The sequence below is a fragment of the Silurus aristotelis genome (genome assembly GCF_946808225.1).
Source record: "Silurus aristotelis genome assembly, chromosome: 5".
Classification (NCBI taxonomy): domain Eukaryota; kingdom Metazoa; phylum Chordata; class Actinopteri; order Siluriformes; family Siluridae; genus Silurus; species Silurus aristotelis.
Window position 1 is genome coordinate 13,410,376 of NC_139578.1, and position 14,315 is coordinate 13,424,690.

Consider the following 14,315-nt stretch of genomic DNA (forward strand, 5'->3'; position numbering starts at 1 on the left):
TCATATTGCTTTTTCAAAAAATATTTATTGTTCATATCAAAATCCCAGTGTTTTACAGCAAATTACACCAATCATGCAAATGCTAAAATATCAAAATCATTTGTACAATATTTCTGAAACAATATTAAGGTAAGGCCAAGTACGTGGCACAATGTGGCTATTTTACATCTACCACTATCGCACAAATATCACAACTGATCAAAGTAGATCTTAATATATGTGAATTTAATAAAATTACCAACATGATAAATAATAAAACATGCCATACAAGTTTTGTTATAAGGCACAAAACAAATTATTAATATTATTATTATCATCATCATCATCATCATCATCATCATCATCATTAACTTTTTCAACCAGATATAGCGTCATTGCTTTTATAATCCTAGAATCTTTTCTCTAATCATAACGTACAATAAATGGGATTAAAGAAAATTATCTAACTTTTTGTAAAATTTTCCTGGTTTTTGGATATAATGCCAGAGTAGAACCTTTAGAAGAACACATCAGACCTGTTCTATACATTAGAGCTTGGCTCGGAGAGACCCCACTACCGGCTTGTCGGCACAGAACTCCGCCCACCAAGAAGGACGTTCCAGAACGTTCTTTCCCTGCATGACAGCAGCCCACAAGTTCTTATAGAGCTGAAGCAGAAAATACAAACATATGTTGAGGATAATACACATTTCAAATTGTATAGCATGATGCCAAATTTAGCTCAACTTAATTGAAGCTCTACTAGATAGTAAATGATACAGTGTTTTAGAATTCTGCACACTTCTGTTAAACCTTCAAGGGTTTGTGGGGAAAAAAAAAAAACATGCTATAGGTGGGGGAAAAACAACTTACTGGTTCCACAAACGGGTACATCTTTTACTAAAATATTGTTAAAGCACCTTTTGCTTGTAACACAGAACTCTTTTCAAAAAAAAGTGTCTACTTACTTAAAACATCAATTTCTTGCATTCTCCTTGCAAAAATGCTGAGATTTATTAAGGTGAGTCTCATGTGAACAGCCGTCTATAAGTCATTCCACATGTTTTTGATATGTTTTAGGTCTCGGCTCTGACTAAGCCATTGCAAAGTGCTGAACTTTTGAAGCAATTTCATTGTTCCCTTGGATTTGGGCTTTAAATCATTTTGCTGGAAGGGGAAATTTTTCATCTTTAGATGCCTAACAGAGGCCTGCAGGTTTGGCCTACTGTATCTTGACTTGAGCCCAAATCACAGCTGAAGAGAAGCAGCTCAAGGTGTCATGCTCTTTGGCACCAAACAGGTCTTTCAGGATTATGCCAAAAAGTACTACCTAAATCTCATCAAACCATAACACCTATGTTTTGTGGTCATTTAGGTAACTCCGAATTAATTAATTATTATAAAAAAACAAACAAAAAAAAAAAACAAACAAAAAAAAAAAACTCTATCCTGTAACTACATCATATTACAGACGTAAAGATTATGAGAGATTGTTGTCACTTGTAGAGATTGACCAGTACTTGTCTCCATTTATTATTTATATATTTATTTAGGGTTAATTCATGTCTATTTGCACACATACACTATTACAAATTTGGTCTTTTTTTCCACTGGAATAAATAAATTTCTCACCTTTTACTAATTATCATTGCTTTTATTTTTTTACACGAATTCCTGCATTTTTAACAGTCAACGTTTTATCTACTTAATAAAATATTTGTTTAGCTTTACCCCAACAAAGTTTACACAAGCACTGTTTCAAGCAGGCTGCCATCAAACAATCCTGTCCGTTATTTATTTACTTCATTTTTCTTTAAAGAAATCCCTTTTACAGGAAGAGGAGATGAGTCAAAGAACTGGCATAGTGCCGGAATTAAGAGCAATTTTCCTGTAAATACTAATTCAGCTATAAACAAGGCTAAAGTGTATGAGACTGGCCTGCGGATTTACTGAAAAGAGCTGGTGTAGTGGTTTTTTTTATACTGTTTTGGTCAATGTCTGGGTCTCTCTTTTTCAGACGTTTAATAAAATAAAAGGCTGTTTTTTTCCTTTTAAAGTTGCTAGTTGAACAGACAACAGCTCAGAAGTAAATCTAGAATCTAATTAAATAAATGAAATAAACTACAATGAATGTAATTCAATGTAGTAATACTACCATGAGATGTATGTCCACTACTTTTTGACATTTGAAACCAAATGACAAGTGCAGAGTAAAAAATCTTTGTAGAAAACATGAATAAGCCATAAACACCAACAGTGTTATAGCCTTTTGTAAATAAAACCTTTATGATAGCATAAAAACAATACACAAACCACCATTCTTAAAGATTTTACAAATTTCTCAGGAGAAGTTCTTCAAAACAACAATTACAGGAAGGCAGGAGAACTTTGTATATGTGTATGTGTGTGTGTGTGTGTGTGTGTGTGTTTTCCCAGCTGAGTGTTGTGTTGAGCAATAGCACATCGCTTACCTCACCATCAGCATTGCCAATGGGTGAGTTCAGAATAAAGTCAGGAGGTGCAATTACGTCTACCAAGGCCACAGCATCGTCTTTGAGCTAATAGGAATAAAGATTACAACATCTTTATAACATCGCAGCCATTATGCACTTGTTGTTTATATTTATCTGTGTTTTTAGGCTGACCTGTGCACAGAGACTGAGGATAGCATTTTGCATGAAGTCAGCTGGCTCTTTTCCAGACAAATAGCCTCCTAGAAAAAAAGCAGCACAATTATTCTGCATGATTTCCATGTGATTCGAGCATAAAAAAGGTGTACCTTGGTAGAGGATGGCCATGTGGTTGGTGAGGGTCCAAAGCCCATAAAGAGCACAAAGCCTCCTCATAACTGATCTGACACTTTGTGGAGTTTGGTCATCCAATGTCACATCATGGAAGCGCTTCAGAACGGTGTGTTCAATGTAGGCTATGGCCAAAGAGCGACAGTAATACACCTATATGCAGGCAAAAATAGAGAGATATTATCTAAATGAACAACTTTTGCAAATTGCCAAACCAGTGCTTCAGGTATATATTTACAAATTCATCTGTAGACACATTGAACAAAACAGTGCAATGAGGGTCATTCCTCTGAGACACAAGAGAAAAGAGCACTGATTCATGGTCAGTTGAGATCAGCTACTAATGTCAAAAACTGGGTGTGGGTGGAAAACTGCCATTTTTTAAAGAATTTTATTAGTCTGACATTAGATGACGAGGTGGGATTAACAAAAAAAGAGAGAGAGAGAGGAAGGTTTGGTGGGGGATGGGGAAACATGTGGAACTAGGCTCACACTGGGTGGAGCTGGACCAAATCGAGATATTTTGAACTTTTACTATGATGTCATACATTCTCTCTGCCCCTTACATACACAACTGCACAAGCAGACTTCTAAAGCCCAGGCTCAAGGCACACACCCAAAATGTGGTGTTACTACAATGACAGGAGAATTTAATTACCCCAAATGTGACTGATGCATGACTGCGCCACTTTGGAAATGTGTAAACACTTTGCATAACCAATTGAGGCTTTCTGGAATGTTCCTTTGTTATATTCATGGGTGTTTTTGGAAATGTTATGTGACAAAAATACTAGAAAAACAAGATCTAAATCTCTTTGAAATTGATATGGTTTAGTCAGACTTATATAGACATGCTATGCTTTTCCATAAATGTATTGAAATCAGTGTTTTTGTATATATGTGTATAGAAATACCTAAATGAACTAAAAAAATAAATAAATAATAATAAAAAAGTCTAGTTAGGAATTTACATGGTTTACAAATGATATGTAAAATGTGTGCAACTAAAAAGGAATCTATGTGAAGACAAACTTGCAATGACAACACCATTGCTTAAACAAGCCCAAAAGCATCCTGCTTTTGGCCTTCAGGGTGTAAAACCACTCTTAGTAAGAGTTTTCAGAACTGACAGTTAAATAAATGCTGATTAAAAGCTCAGTTATTTAAAATAACATTTTCAGCATTTGGGCAAGTAAACTGCAGTAAACTAGTTCTAAAGTTGTGGCTATGAGGTGTGCTTTATTATACTGATGGAGGATATTGGCCACAAATAAATAAAGAAATTAACTTTTGTTCTTACCAAATGCAATTTAGTAATTAAATCTTTATAACATTCATTTATTTATTAGAATGTACTTTTTAAAAAAATATAGATTATTTATAGCACCATCTAGAGCAAAAATGTAAAAACAACTGTTCTTGTAAATACAGTACATTTATTGTTTGCATTATTTGCATTTGCGTTGTTACTATTTTTCTTCGGTGAACCCTTTCCTTCTTTCTTGATTGAATGAGGAGCATGTCAACCCTAATACTTTGCAAGATTTCCTTTTAGGTCACTTTATCAAAAAACATTTTAACTTCTATTTAAACAATATGTTAATTAGTGTATTTATGTGTACCTGACTGTTGTTGCGTGCCTCAAAGTCTCCCATCCCCAGAGCTCTCTGCTCGCTCAGCTTCCTCTGACTCTCCCCCAGCAAGAAACACACCAGCCACTTATATGCTGCCAGTGGCACTGGACCATGTGAATAAAATATTGTGAAAAATTGCACATGAAATATGATTTGGAATATTAAATACTGTACACCTTGTATACATTTTAAGGAATAATTCAATGTGTCTGATTTCTATTTAAAAAAGTCTATGCACAATAAATGCTTTTTATCCATTTACATTACACATTTGACCGATGCCTTATCCAGAGTGACTTTCAATTATATAATTAATACAACTGAGCAGTTGAGGGTTAAGGGCCTTGTTTAAAGGCCCAGCAGTTGCAGTAAGAAGTGGTGGCATTTTAACTCATTCCTTCTGTGCAGAAATACAACATCTAGACCACTGAGCTATGCTTTCCCCTCTTATCCAGCCAGATATTATAGTATTATTTTATAATGCCAATAATACAGCAGCAATGAGGTAAACCAAATACGTTTTAACTTGAAGAGGAAGATAGATACTAATGATAATATTAAAACAGGTGATGATTGCACAGCTGCTCTGGATTTAATCAGGTATTTGGCATATAGTTCCCAACATGCACAAACTCACATCTACCCATTAGGGATTTGGAACCATGACAATGGTATAAGCTTACATCTTATCAGAGCGTGAAAGAGTGAACGTTGATGAAAAGTGATAAAGGAAAAGCCTTAGAGGGAAGTAGAAGATCAAACTAGCTTGCAGTATATTTAAGCGGTTTCCCTACTGTGCTTTTTTTTTTTTTTTTTACAGTTAACCACCACATAATAAACCATTTTTGATTTAAAAAAGGCCAAGAATGTTTCACATGCTGAATATCTAATGCAATGCAAGTGGTTTGAAAGAGATAACCATATGCGATTCAACTAAAGCCTTAGAAAGGAAATGGGAATGTTTGTTTTTGACATTTGGAAGATAATGAGACCGCCAGGTAGACATTTTGGCCAAAAATGGCCTCTTTTGAATAAAAGCATAGGTCATACACTTTGCCTGATTTGTTGCAAATCTTTCAGTTAAAAATGTTTGTCAGCTAAACCAGACTGCTTTTGAAACCTAAAAAAAGCAGATAAACAATTGCTGTATTGCTTGCACACAGTTCCCAATAGAGTAACTGAGTAAAATATGCTGCAGTAAGTTGTAGCATTGTTAAATCGTTTACTGGGTTTAAAACGTCCCCTTGACAGACTGTTCATGTGCCATGCTGAGTGTTTTGCTCAGTATGTATTCCGACCGACCAATCAAAAGCCCACTCCTCCTGACCCCAGTTGCCAGGTAACAGCTGGTCAAGTCATGAGCAGAGGAATGAAGTCAGTAAAGGAGTGCAGATGTGTGGCAGATGTGCAACAGAGGACTCTTTGCAGCATGAGAACCTCTAGAGTTGAGAAGCAGTCTTATTAAAGATGAAATGCATGCAACTTGACACCGGGTGTGTCTTTTTATGGTTTAGACACATTAAGAGCAGTTTTCTCTCTAATCTTTAGATGGCAAGTCACACCAACCACTGATTAAAAGGTGCAAATCAAAATGAGCATGGAAAAATAGCCCTTCTCTTTTTTCTTTTCTTTTCTTTTTGGTTAAATAAGTAGATTATCTTATTGTGGACTGTGCACATTTGTAAATTTAAAGAATAGAGTCAAACTTTTTTTTTTTTTACAGTATAGTATTCATTAATACTGAATACTACAATAAAATGCTACGGTGCCATTATTACATAGTATACCTGCTGGATCCATGCATTCCTTTACTGAGGCAGCTGTGAACCTGCTTTCCAGAATTATTTTCCAGTCATTCAGGAAGTTCACTGTCTCCAGAGGAGCCTCAATCCTTTCTTTACCTAGAATCAAATAAGACAGAAAAAAGGGGGGTGGGGCACAAACACACACAACATATCATCCATAATGCACCAAAATATTTCAGATTATATTGCGATATTTAACCAGCAAATAAGCATACAGACTCTAAAATGGCTATTAAAAAGGTACATTAATGAAAAGAAAAAAAAAAGAAAAAAAAAAAACCTTGCTTCTTGTGCTGGAAAATGCTAAGTAGGTAATTGCTAGTTTGCTGCAGAAGAACGTTGTTGTCTCCTTCATATGTGCAGTTGGGGTCATTGTCATCACGAATGTCTCCAAGACGGTTCACTAAGAAATGAACAAAAGAAATTTGCATTTTTATGAGCTTAAAACTTAACAGGCTGATGGTCCATTGATTTAAAATCCATTAAATTGAGTCAAGCCAATTTCTTAGTCTGATAAACCATCACTCTTTAACCCATTAAATTGGTTAATTGGCCATGTTTAAATAAGCAAATAGTTATAATACAACCCAAATCAATATATGAACTTTTTTTTTTTAAACTTACATTAAAAATACAGTAAAAATGATGCCTTATTTTGCAGTAACTTTTGTGGTAACAATAATTCGGAACAGAAAATCTTCAAGCCCGTAGTTTGGAAGCCCAAATATTTCATTGTGATAGAACTTTCATTGAAATACAGTACGTGTCAAGGAAGCTTAATTAAAACTCACTTGCCAGGTACCCATGCCCTCCACAGGCTTCACGGCATTCCTGAATCCCTCGCTGAGCCGTCCATGAACCCAGAGGCTTACTGGAGCATGACATGGCATGAATCTCTCTACCGAGCTCAGCCTAATAAAGCACCACATACACACACATACAAAGTAAATATATCTGTGAGATGAAATCCCATGCCACTGCACTTGACTGCTTAGTAGAGTATTAAATTCAACACACTGCAACTTAAATGCATTTCTGTACCTGTCTCTCACTGCTGTCCTTCATTAAGAGGCCAATTTGAAACTCCACAAAGTTCATGCAAAAGGATTTGGAGAACAGGTCCAGTGCATAGACTGCTGCCACATATGGTATAAGTCGCCATTGCTGCAACAAAGAACACACAAAACCAAAAATGTTATCCTCAGACATTCCTAGAGTTCACTCAAGGACCTATCTTATAATGTATATTGTCCACTGCAAAAATAAATAAATAAAGGAAACCTATATAAAAAATAAAAAAATAAATAGAATTAAGTCTCAAGTTGCCTAACAAATAAAGAATTGAAACCACTGAAGGGGTTATATTGACTTTGCAATGCCACTGCCATACTTGGCTGGGAGTCTGAGAAAATCTAACTGGCTCTGCTCTCTGGATGGAAGGAATGACATTACTCTGTCCCCTGGCAATCAGAGCAGAAATAGACTGACCGCATGTATACAGAATAAGGCAGTTCTCCTCCAAATGCTTTCACTGTAGTTTAAAATATTTGGTGGCATTGCCTGTTTGGCCCTCCAGTCTGATTTATAAAAAAAACAAAAATACATTTGGAGGAGTTGGGGTTGATAGAAAAATATATACTGTAATTTCCGGACAATTAGGCGCAAATATAAGCCGCACCTACTGAGTGTCACAGTGACTACACTGAAACTAATGAACTTTACACAGGCTTTAACGAAAGACAGTGTCTTTTACACGGTGTAACGGGTGAAATATGTTGTGGCTCCTTTAAGTGCAGAGCGGCATTTTGGGATTAGCCGGTATTACTGCATGTGTGCAAGACCGAGGAATATGTCCTTATTTTCTTTGACTAACCCGCTAAGTTTCTTTGACTAACCCGTAACGCTGTTGCCAAGAAAAATAAAAAGCAAGAGTTTTGGAAACCTGTCTGTGCTTATATGATTTCTGTTGCAACTGGAGTTAGCGAGCTCTCCCTTGACCCAGACTCAACGCGTTACAACAGCTTGTATCTAAACAGTAGCCTACCAAGAAAGTCATTGTTCACTGTCTTCCTCCTTCCTTTAACAACAATTTCTCTCGAGAGTTTATCTTTTGGCATCGTCGTGCGTTTCAAAATCACCATCGGTGAAGCTTTTCTCCCGATGCCGTGCAGATCAGAACACAGGTGAGGTGCATTTTTTCATGCCCGTTTGGCAATTTAATTGGTCTAATGTTATGGGGCTCAGTTTTTTGCCTGAAAGCTTGTGAAACCGGGAAAAAATCCATAAATTAGTCGCTTCGTTGTTTAAGCCGCTGGGTTTTTTTTTTTTTAGGAAATTGAACTTCTTGGAATCCTTCCTTTGAATTTGGTGATAACCTTGAGCCTCTTAAAGCATATTAAAATTGTGCTTAAAGAACACAGAACATAATCATTGCTTCTTAGTAAAAGCAAACATTCTTAGTTAATAATAAAAATATTTTTTGCGTTATGTTCTATCCTCATTATAATCTAGCATCTCAATAGTGTAATGACCAAAAACCAGTAGTCCTGGTACCTCCAGGTGTTTGGTGTGCAGTGACAGTGCAGACAATCTTATACTGGTCTGTTATGTCGTGCTTTTCCTAAAAGCGTCGGTGAGATGTAAAGCTTTATAGAATGCACCTGTAACTGGTACTCCAATACTGGGATCTCTTCATCATCTTTAGGGCCAAACTGGCGTCGTGTAGCTGAGAAACGCACAGCGATCGTCAAAGCCAACTTCAGATTGACCACTGCCATTCTCGTTATAGACACTCTTCCTCCAGACAAGGCACCTAGTGAGGCCCCAAAGCGTTTATTCGGGTCCTGAGAGAGAAAAGGAAAGAAGAAGCTCTCTGAGGTATGTGTGATAGTTTCAAAAACCAAAACACTCAAGTCCGCATTCCTATTACAGGATCTGGGCTTAAACATTCTGCTTGTTTTTCGAAGGTCCTCTTCACATATTTTTGCCATTTTAAAAGGCTGATAGCGTTGCAGCACCAGCAATTCTTAATTAAAATGAAAAGAGGAGAGATTCTATCAAGCACATCTAACATGGCGACCAGCAACACACACTTTTGTCCCTTGATGGCTCATAAGTATGCTTTCCAACAGCTCTCAACTTGCTTAATAATGGAAGTTACACACTTAATATAAAACTCAAGTTAGGATGTGATTTGGTTTCGTAAAAAGTTAAACTGGGACAAAAAAAAAAAAAGAAAAAAAAGAATTAACTTAAAAAAAAAAAAAAAAAAAAAAAAGCAAAAAAAACCCCACCAAAAACCTGGCTTCAAAATTCTTTATATTTTTCATATTGTCATCGTATTTGAACAGACGCTCTGGTATTAGTATTTTTTTAGGAACACAGTACTGTGCTGACCTTGAAAGGGGTCACGTATTGTCCGTCAGGCGTCACATCTCCAGTTTTGTTGAGCAGATTTTCTCTAGGAATCCTCACATTGTGGAAAACTGCAAAACTGTAATACACAAACTATCAAAACATTATGCAGACACAAACACAGAAACGTTTTATACGCAAGTATAAACATTGAACAGTGTTTAATATGCAAGATCATTTCCCCTTAAGCACACTGCCCTCTAGTGTTAGCTCAATCAAATAAGCCCTTTTACATCTGCATAGGGCTGTGTGGACAGTAAATGGTGTACACTCACCCGTTGTCTAGTCCGTTTTGGCCCAATTTCTTTCCCATGTCGCCAACCATTACCCCCGGCATTGCTAGTAGGGTTTTAGGATTTCTAACCTGTAATATTAACACCATATGAAATGAAAGCACATTACATCACTGAAATGGCCAGCCCAAATGTTTGTCACAGACTGCTGAAAGCACTCAAATGTTAATTCTAGTAATCAAATAAATTAGGTAATGCAGACAAAATAGGTTTGGGTCAGAAATGGAGGTACCTGAACCACAAAAGAGTGCAGGCCATGACAGACACCATCAGGCGTATAAAGCTGGGCAAACACAACAGCATGGGTGGCAGTTTTCCCCAAGTTTCCAATCCAGAATTTTGCAGCCTCAAAGTCTGGGGAGTTTATTACAAACTCCTGTTTGGGAAATGCAGACAAAGTGAGAGAGGGGGAAAAAAGGGAGGGAACTAATCAATCATTCTGCTGTCTTTCTGATTTACCATTTTACACAGGCAAAAAAGTTCCAGTAGCATAGTCAGGACTACAGAACCAAATTTTCATGGCAGAGAAAGCATAAAACATAAATATAAACATAAAATTACCAATAGCTGTGTTTACCTGTTTTCCAAAATATTTAATTCTACTTTCATTATCATTGAAACTCTAGTCTACGGTAATAGACATCAAATATCATGCAATACTAAAATAACCATATAATCTTTATGGTCGTTTAGAAATTCCCAAAGGCGTGCTTGTTAACCATAGTACAGCTGAGTAGTTGTAGTAGATATAACAGATAAAGACATATATTATACACAGATAATAGAATCCTACCCTAAATTTATGACTCTCAGATTTCTTCAAAATGCATACATTGCAGAAGAGCAATCTGTCACTGCTTGGTATTGTGAAAGTGTACCTGGCTGCTGGGGTCATATGTAGCTGTTGTTCTCATGAGTCTTGTGTTGCTGCCGTGGCTCAGTTCAGTCAGTGCAAAACAACCATATATCTAAATAAACAATAACAAAATGCAGCAAGAATTGCCTCTTAGAACCAAAATGCACACGATTATTCAAATCACCTTTAATTCCACCATGTTCTCATACCTCAGGAACGAGTTATTTGTTTTGGAAAAAGCGAATCCCCTTCAAGTTATCATAGTGACATCATTAGCAGTGTTTAACATTGTCGCAATGCTAGGATTTGTTCCAATGTTTAGAACTGTCTTTAAAATGTACTCCTTACACTTGATTGAATACGAGAAAAATGCATTGTTTGCCAATGAAAAAAAAAATCTTGATTTTTACTTCCAAGTTTGCAAAATTCCAAAAAAGGCTCACTACTACTCAGTGTCACAAATAGAGTAAGAAAAATATAACAACCCCAATGTAGTTCAGTGTCTGTTTTAGTTGATAATTAGCTACAACATACCTTATCTTTAAGATTGACTGCAAGCTTTATAGCTTCACTTAAATAGGTTTCCAAGCAAAATCTGAAGTGCATGTACCACCCTTCAATCTATTATAAATAAATTTTAACACGCCAAACACTTAACTGCTGCAGATTTAACACATTTTAAACAGCAAGTGCAAGGAAAGAACATTTACCATCATATCTTCAGTATCCTGTACAAATTTGTTGTGCCTCTGAGATCCAGAGCTAGCCACAGTACGTCCAAACATCTAAAAATAAAGACAATTTCTATCAATATAGTGCAAACATATAGGCATGATCATGTCCAAGCAGAATGAATATAGTGTATGGTGGAATAAAAGCACCTCTCTTATACCTCTCAGTTAAAATAATGTATCAGTGGCAATGTTTATTAATATATTTTTTTAATAGCTCACCCCTTTATTGAGGAAGTATTTGGCCCCTAAGGACCAATCATACATGCCGACACAGTCGTTGAGGACCGTCATCTTCCATGGGTTCTGCATCAGCTCATCCTGGGTTAGGAAGTTGTACTTGAACAGCTGTTTACACCGGCGAAAAGTGAGTTCCCTCCTCCGTTCCACCGAGACATCCTCACCTGGCTGCCTGGCAAACAGTGGGTCGTTCTCTAGGGTGTTGAAAATGTGCTGCTGCTCAGGCAGTTGGAGACGTGACATGAGGGGATGAAGATGGTTCAGGAGGTTTAAGAAAACACAGAAGTTATGCCAAAAATGCTAATGATCTAAATATCTTAAAGCGGTAAACAAACTACAGATGATATGTTCATTCAATTTGCAGGAACTTGTACATTTAATTTAATAAATCTTTCCCATTACCTTGAAAGCAATAATTTCTTCACCCTCAATAAACCTCAGCATTTCCTTCCAGTTGAAGGATGCCCTTTTTCTGCATACATCTAAAGGACCACTGGGAAGCTCTGGGAATTCTTTAGACAAATCCATTTTCTTGGGACCTTAAAAATAAGAAATAATCAAATATGATCTAGCTATATATATATATATATATATATATATATATATATATATATATATATATATATATATATATATATATACAGTACAGACCAAAAGTTTGGACATACCTTCTCATTCAAAGAGTTTTCTTTATTTTCATGACTATAAAAATTGTAAATTCACACTGAAGGCATCAAAACTATGAATTAACACATGTGGAATTATATATGGAATTATATACATAACAAAAAAGTGAACTGAAAATATGTCATATTGTAGGTTCTTCAAAGTAGGCATCAAGAAAATGCCAAGAGTGTGCAAAGCAGTAATCTAAGCAAAAGGTGGCTACTTTGAAGAACCTACAATATGACATATTTTCAGTTGTTTCACACTTTTTTGTTATGTATATAATTCCATATATAATGTGTCCAAACTTTTGGTCTGTACTGTATATATATATATATATATATATATATATATATATATATATATATATATATATATATATATATATATATATATTACAGGTCAGAATACTTAGTGCTTAGTGTGTTGATCTGATAGAGAAGCCTTGTGGGGTAAGATTCCCTAAGATTAAAATGTAGTTTTTAATATGTATAAATATTAGTCATTTACACAATTAAATAATTGCCTTAGATAATACAGATGACATTGACTGATGCTGAAGTTGACTGATCCACTCTTGCTCCTACTCAGACTGAATTTCAGACTGATAGAAGTGAAAAATATTCTTTTATTTTTGCATTTCCACAAATAAGTTAAAGCGAATTTGCAGTAAAAAAATTTTATATGTTTATGAAAGAAAAAAAAAAGAAAAAGCGCAAATGTTGAAGCTCGTCTATGTTTATCAGTATGAACATAAAAACATTTGTAGATAATAAATGCATTGAATATGATTTGTATAAATCATAAACTGTGGTTCTCCAGTATTGGCTCGAGTATAAGGCAGTTTGTTCCAAAGTTATAAACGTAAAAATACAAGAGCATAAAAGTATTTTTACGCTCGTTTACTGCCAAGTAAGAGTCAATGGTACAAAGTTCAATCTTTCCCTTTTACTACAGAGCCGCGTTTCAGCCAGTTGGCTCAGGACTTATTTCATTTAAATTATGCTGCAGAAAAACCAGCAATGCCACTGTAGTTATTTATAATTTAATCTAAATTTAAAGAATAATATTACAAAACGCTTTTGGCCCATCCTTATAGGATACTTGCATATCTTTACCCAATGACTTCCCAATGAATCATAACACATCAGTTAAGGCTTATATATAGCTAAGCGATTAAATTAGTCTGAATATTATATTAATAATTTTTTTTTTTCCCGAGTAAAACAGTCAGAAAGTAAACCACTTGCCAGACTTGCTGTAGAGTTTCTTCTTCTTTAGAGATACTGTAAGAGTTGTGTTCACAGTAATGTTTTAGACTGCCGCTTGCTGGTAGAATAAGGTAAAATCACTGAAACCTACCTCGAGGACTCACAGATTTATATATACATCCGATATATTTATATATGAATACAGGTAGTCGTCGACCTACGACCTATGCAATTTACGACCACAATCGCTAGCCGCGGCGTACGACAGTGCATGCCATCTTCCGGCATAATTTCACAGTACTGTACATATAGCCTACTCTACTTACGACCAAATTGTGTTACGACCGGTTTGTCGGCCCCAATCGTGGTCGTAGGTCGGCGAATACTTATATTAATAAATAAATAAATAAATAAATAAATAAATAAATATATATATTTGGTCTGTACTGTATATATATATATATATATATATATATATATATATATATATATATATATATATATATATATATATATATATATATCAGCATAACAATTATATATAATTATATGTGAATTATTAAAGGTTTATAGCACAAACCCTTTAAAAAATAAATACATTAAAAAGACTTAATATGTCTTACATATGCAAAGTTTCAGAAAATTAAGTGAACAGGGCTAAACGGTACAACGTTTTTCCTTTTTT

The 14,315-nt window shown here is 35.4% G+C and overlaps 1 protein-coding gene across 1 annotated transcript; it reads right to left on the reverse strand.

Moving 5' to 3' along the window:
• Nucleotides 1–5: 5 nt before the first annotated feature.
• Nucleotides 6–13,765, reverse strand: acox3 (acyl-CoA oxidase 3, pristanoyl). The gene is made up of 18 exons (XM_083542335.1): nucleotides 13,670–13,765; nucleotides 12,156–12,292; nucleotides 11,736–11,969; nucleotides 11,493–11,567; nucleotides 10,805–10,894; nucleotides 10,159–10,302; nucleotides 9,909–9,997; nucleotides 9,616–9,712; nucleotides 8,880–9,062; nucleotides 7,261–7,383; nucleotides 7,011–7,131; nucleotides 6,500–6,622; nucleotides 6,202–6,315; nucleotides 4,403–4,518; nucleotides 2,759–2,933; nucleotides 2,625–2,692; nucleotides 2,451–2,537; nucleotides 6–647 (listed from the first exon to the last, which is right to left on the reverse strand). Exons 2-18 carry the CDS (start codon nucleotides 12,279–12,281, stop codon nucleotides 528–530), a joined length of 2,085 nt encoding a protein of 694 aa, XP_083398461.1. The 5' UTR covers nucleotides 12,282–12,292; nucleotides 13,670–13,765; the 3' UTR covers nucleotides 6–527.
• Nucleotides 13,766–14,315: the final 550 nt, after the last annotated feature.

Coding starts and splice junctions, on each gene's coding strand:
- acox3 (XM_083542335.1), bottom strand. CDS start 12,281: ATGGATTTGTCTAAAGAATTCCCAGAGCTTCCCAGTGGTCCTTTAGAT. Junction 9,713..9,908: donor CAAAACGGACTAGACAACGG/GTGAGTGTACAC, acceptor TGTGTATTACAG/TTTTGCAGTTTTCCACAATG. Junction 2,538..2,624: donor TCCTCAGTCTCTGTGCACAG/GTCAGCCTAAAA, acceptor TATTCCTATTAG/CTCAAAGACGATGCTGTGGC.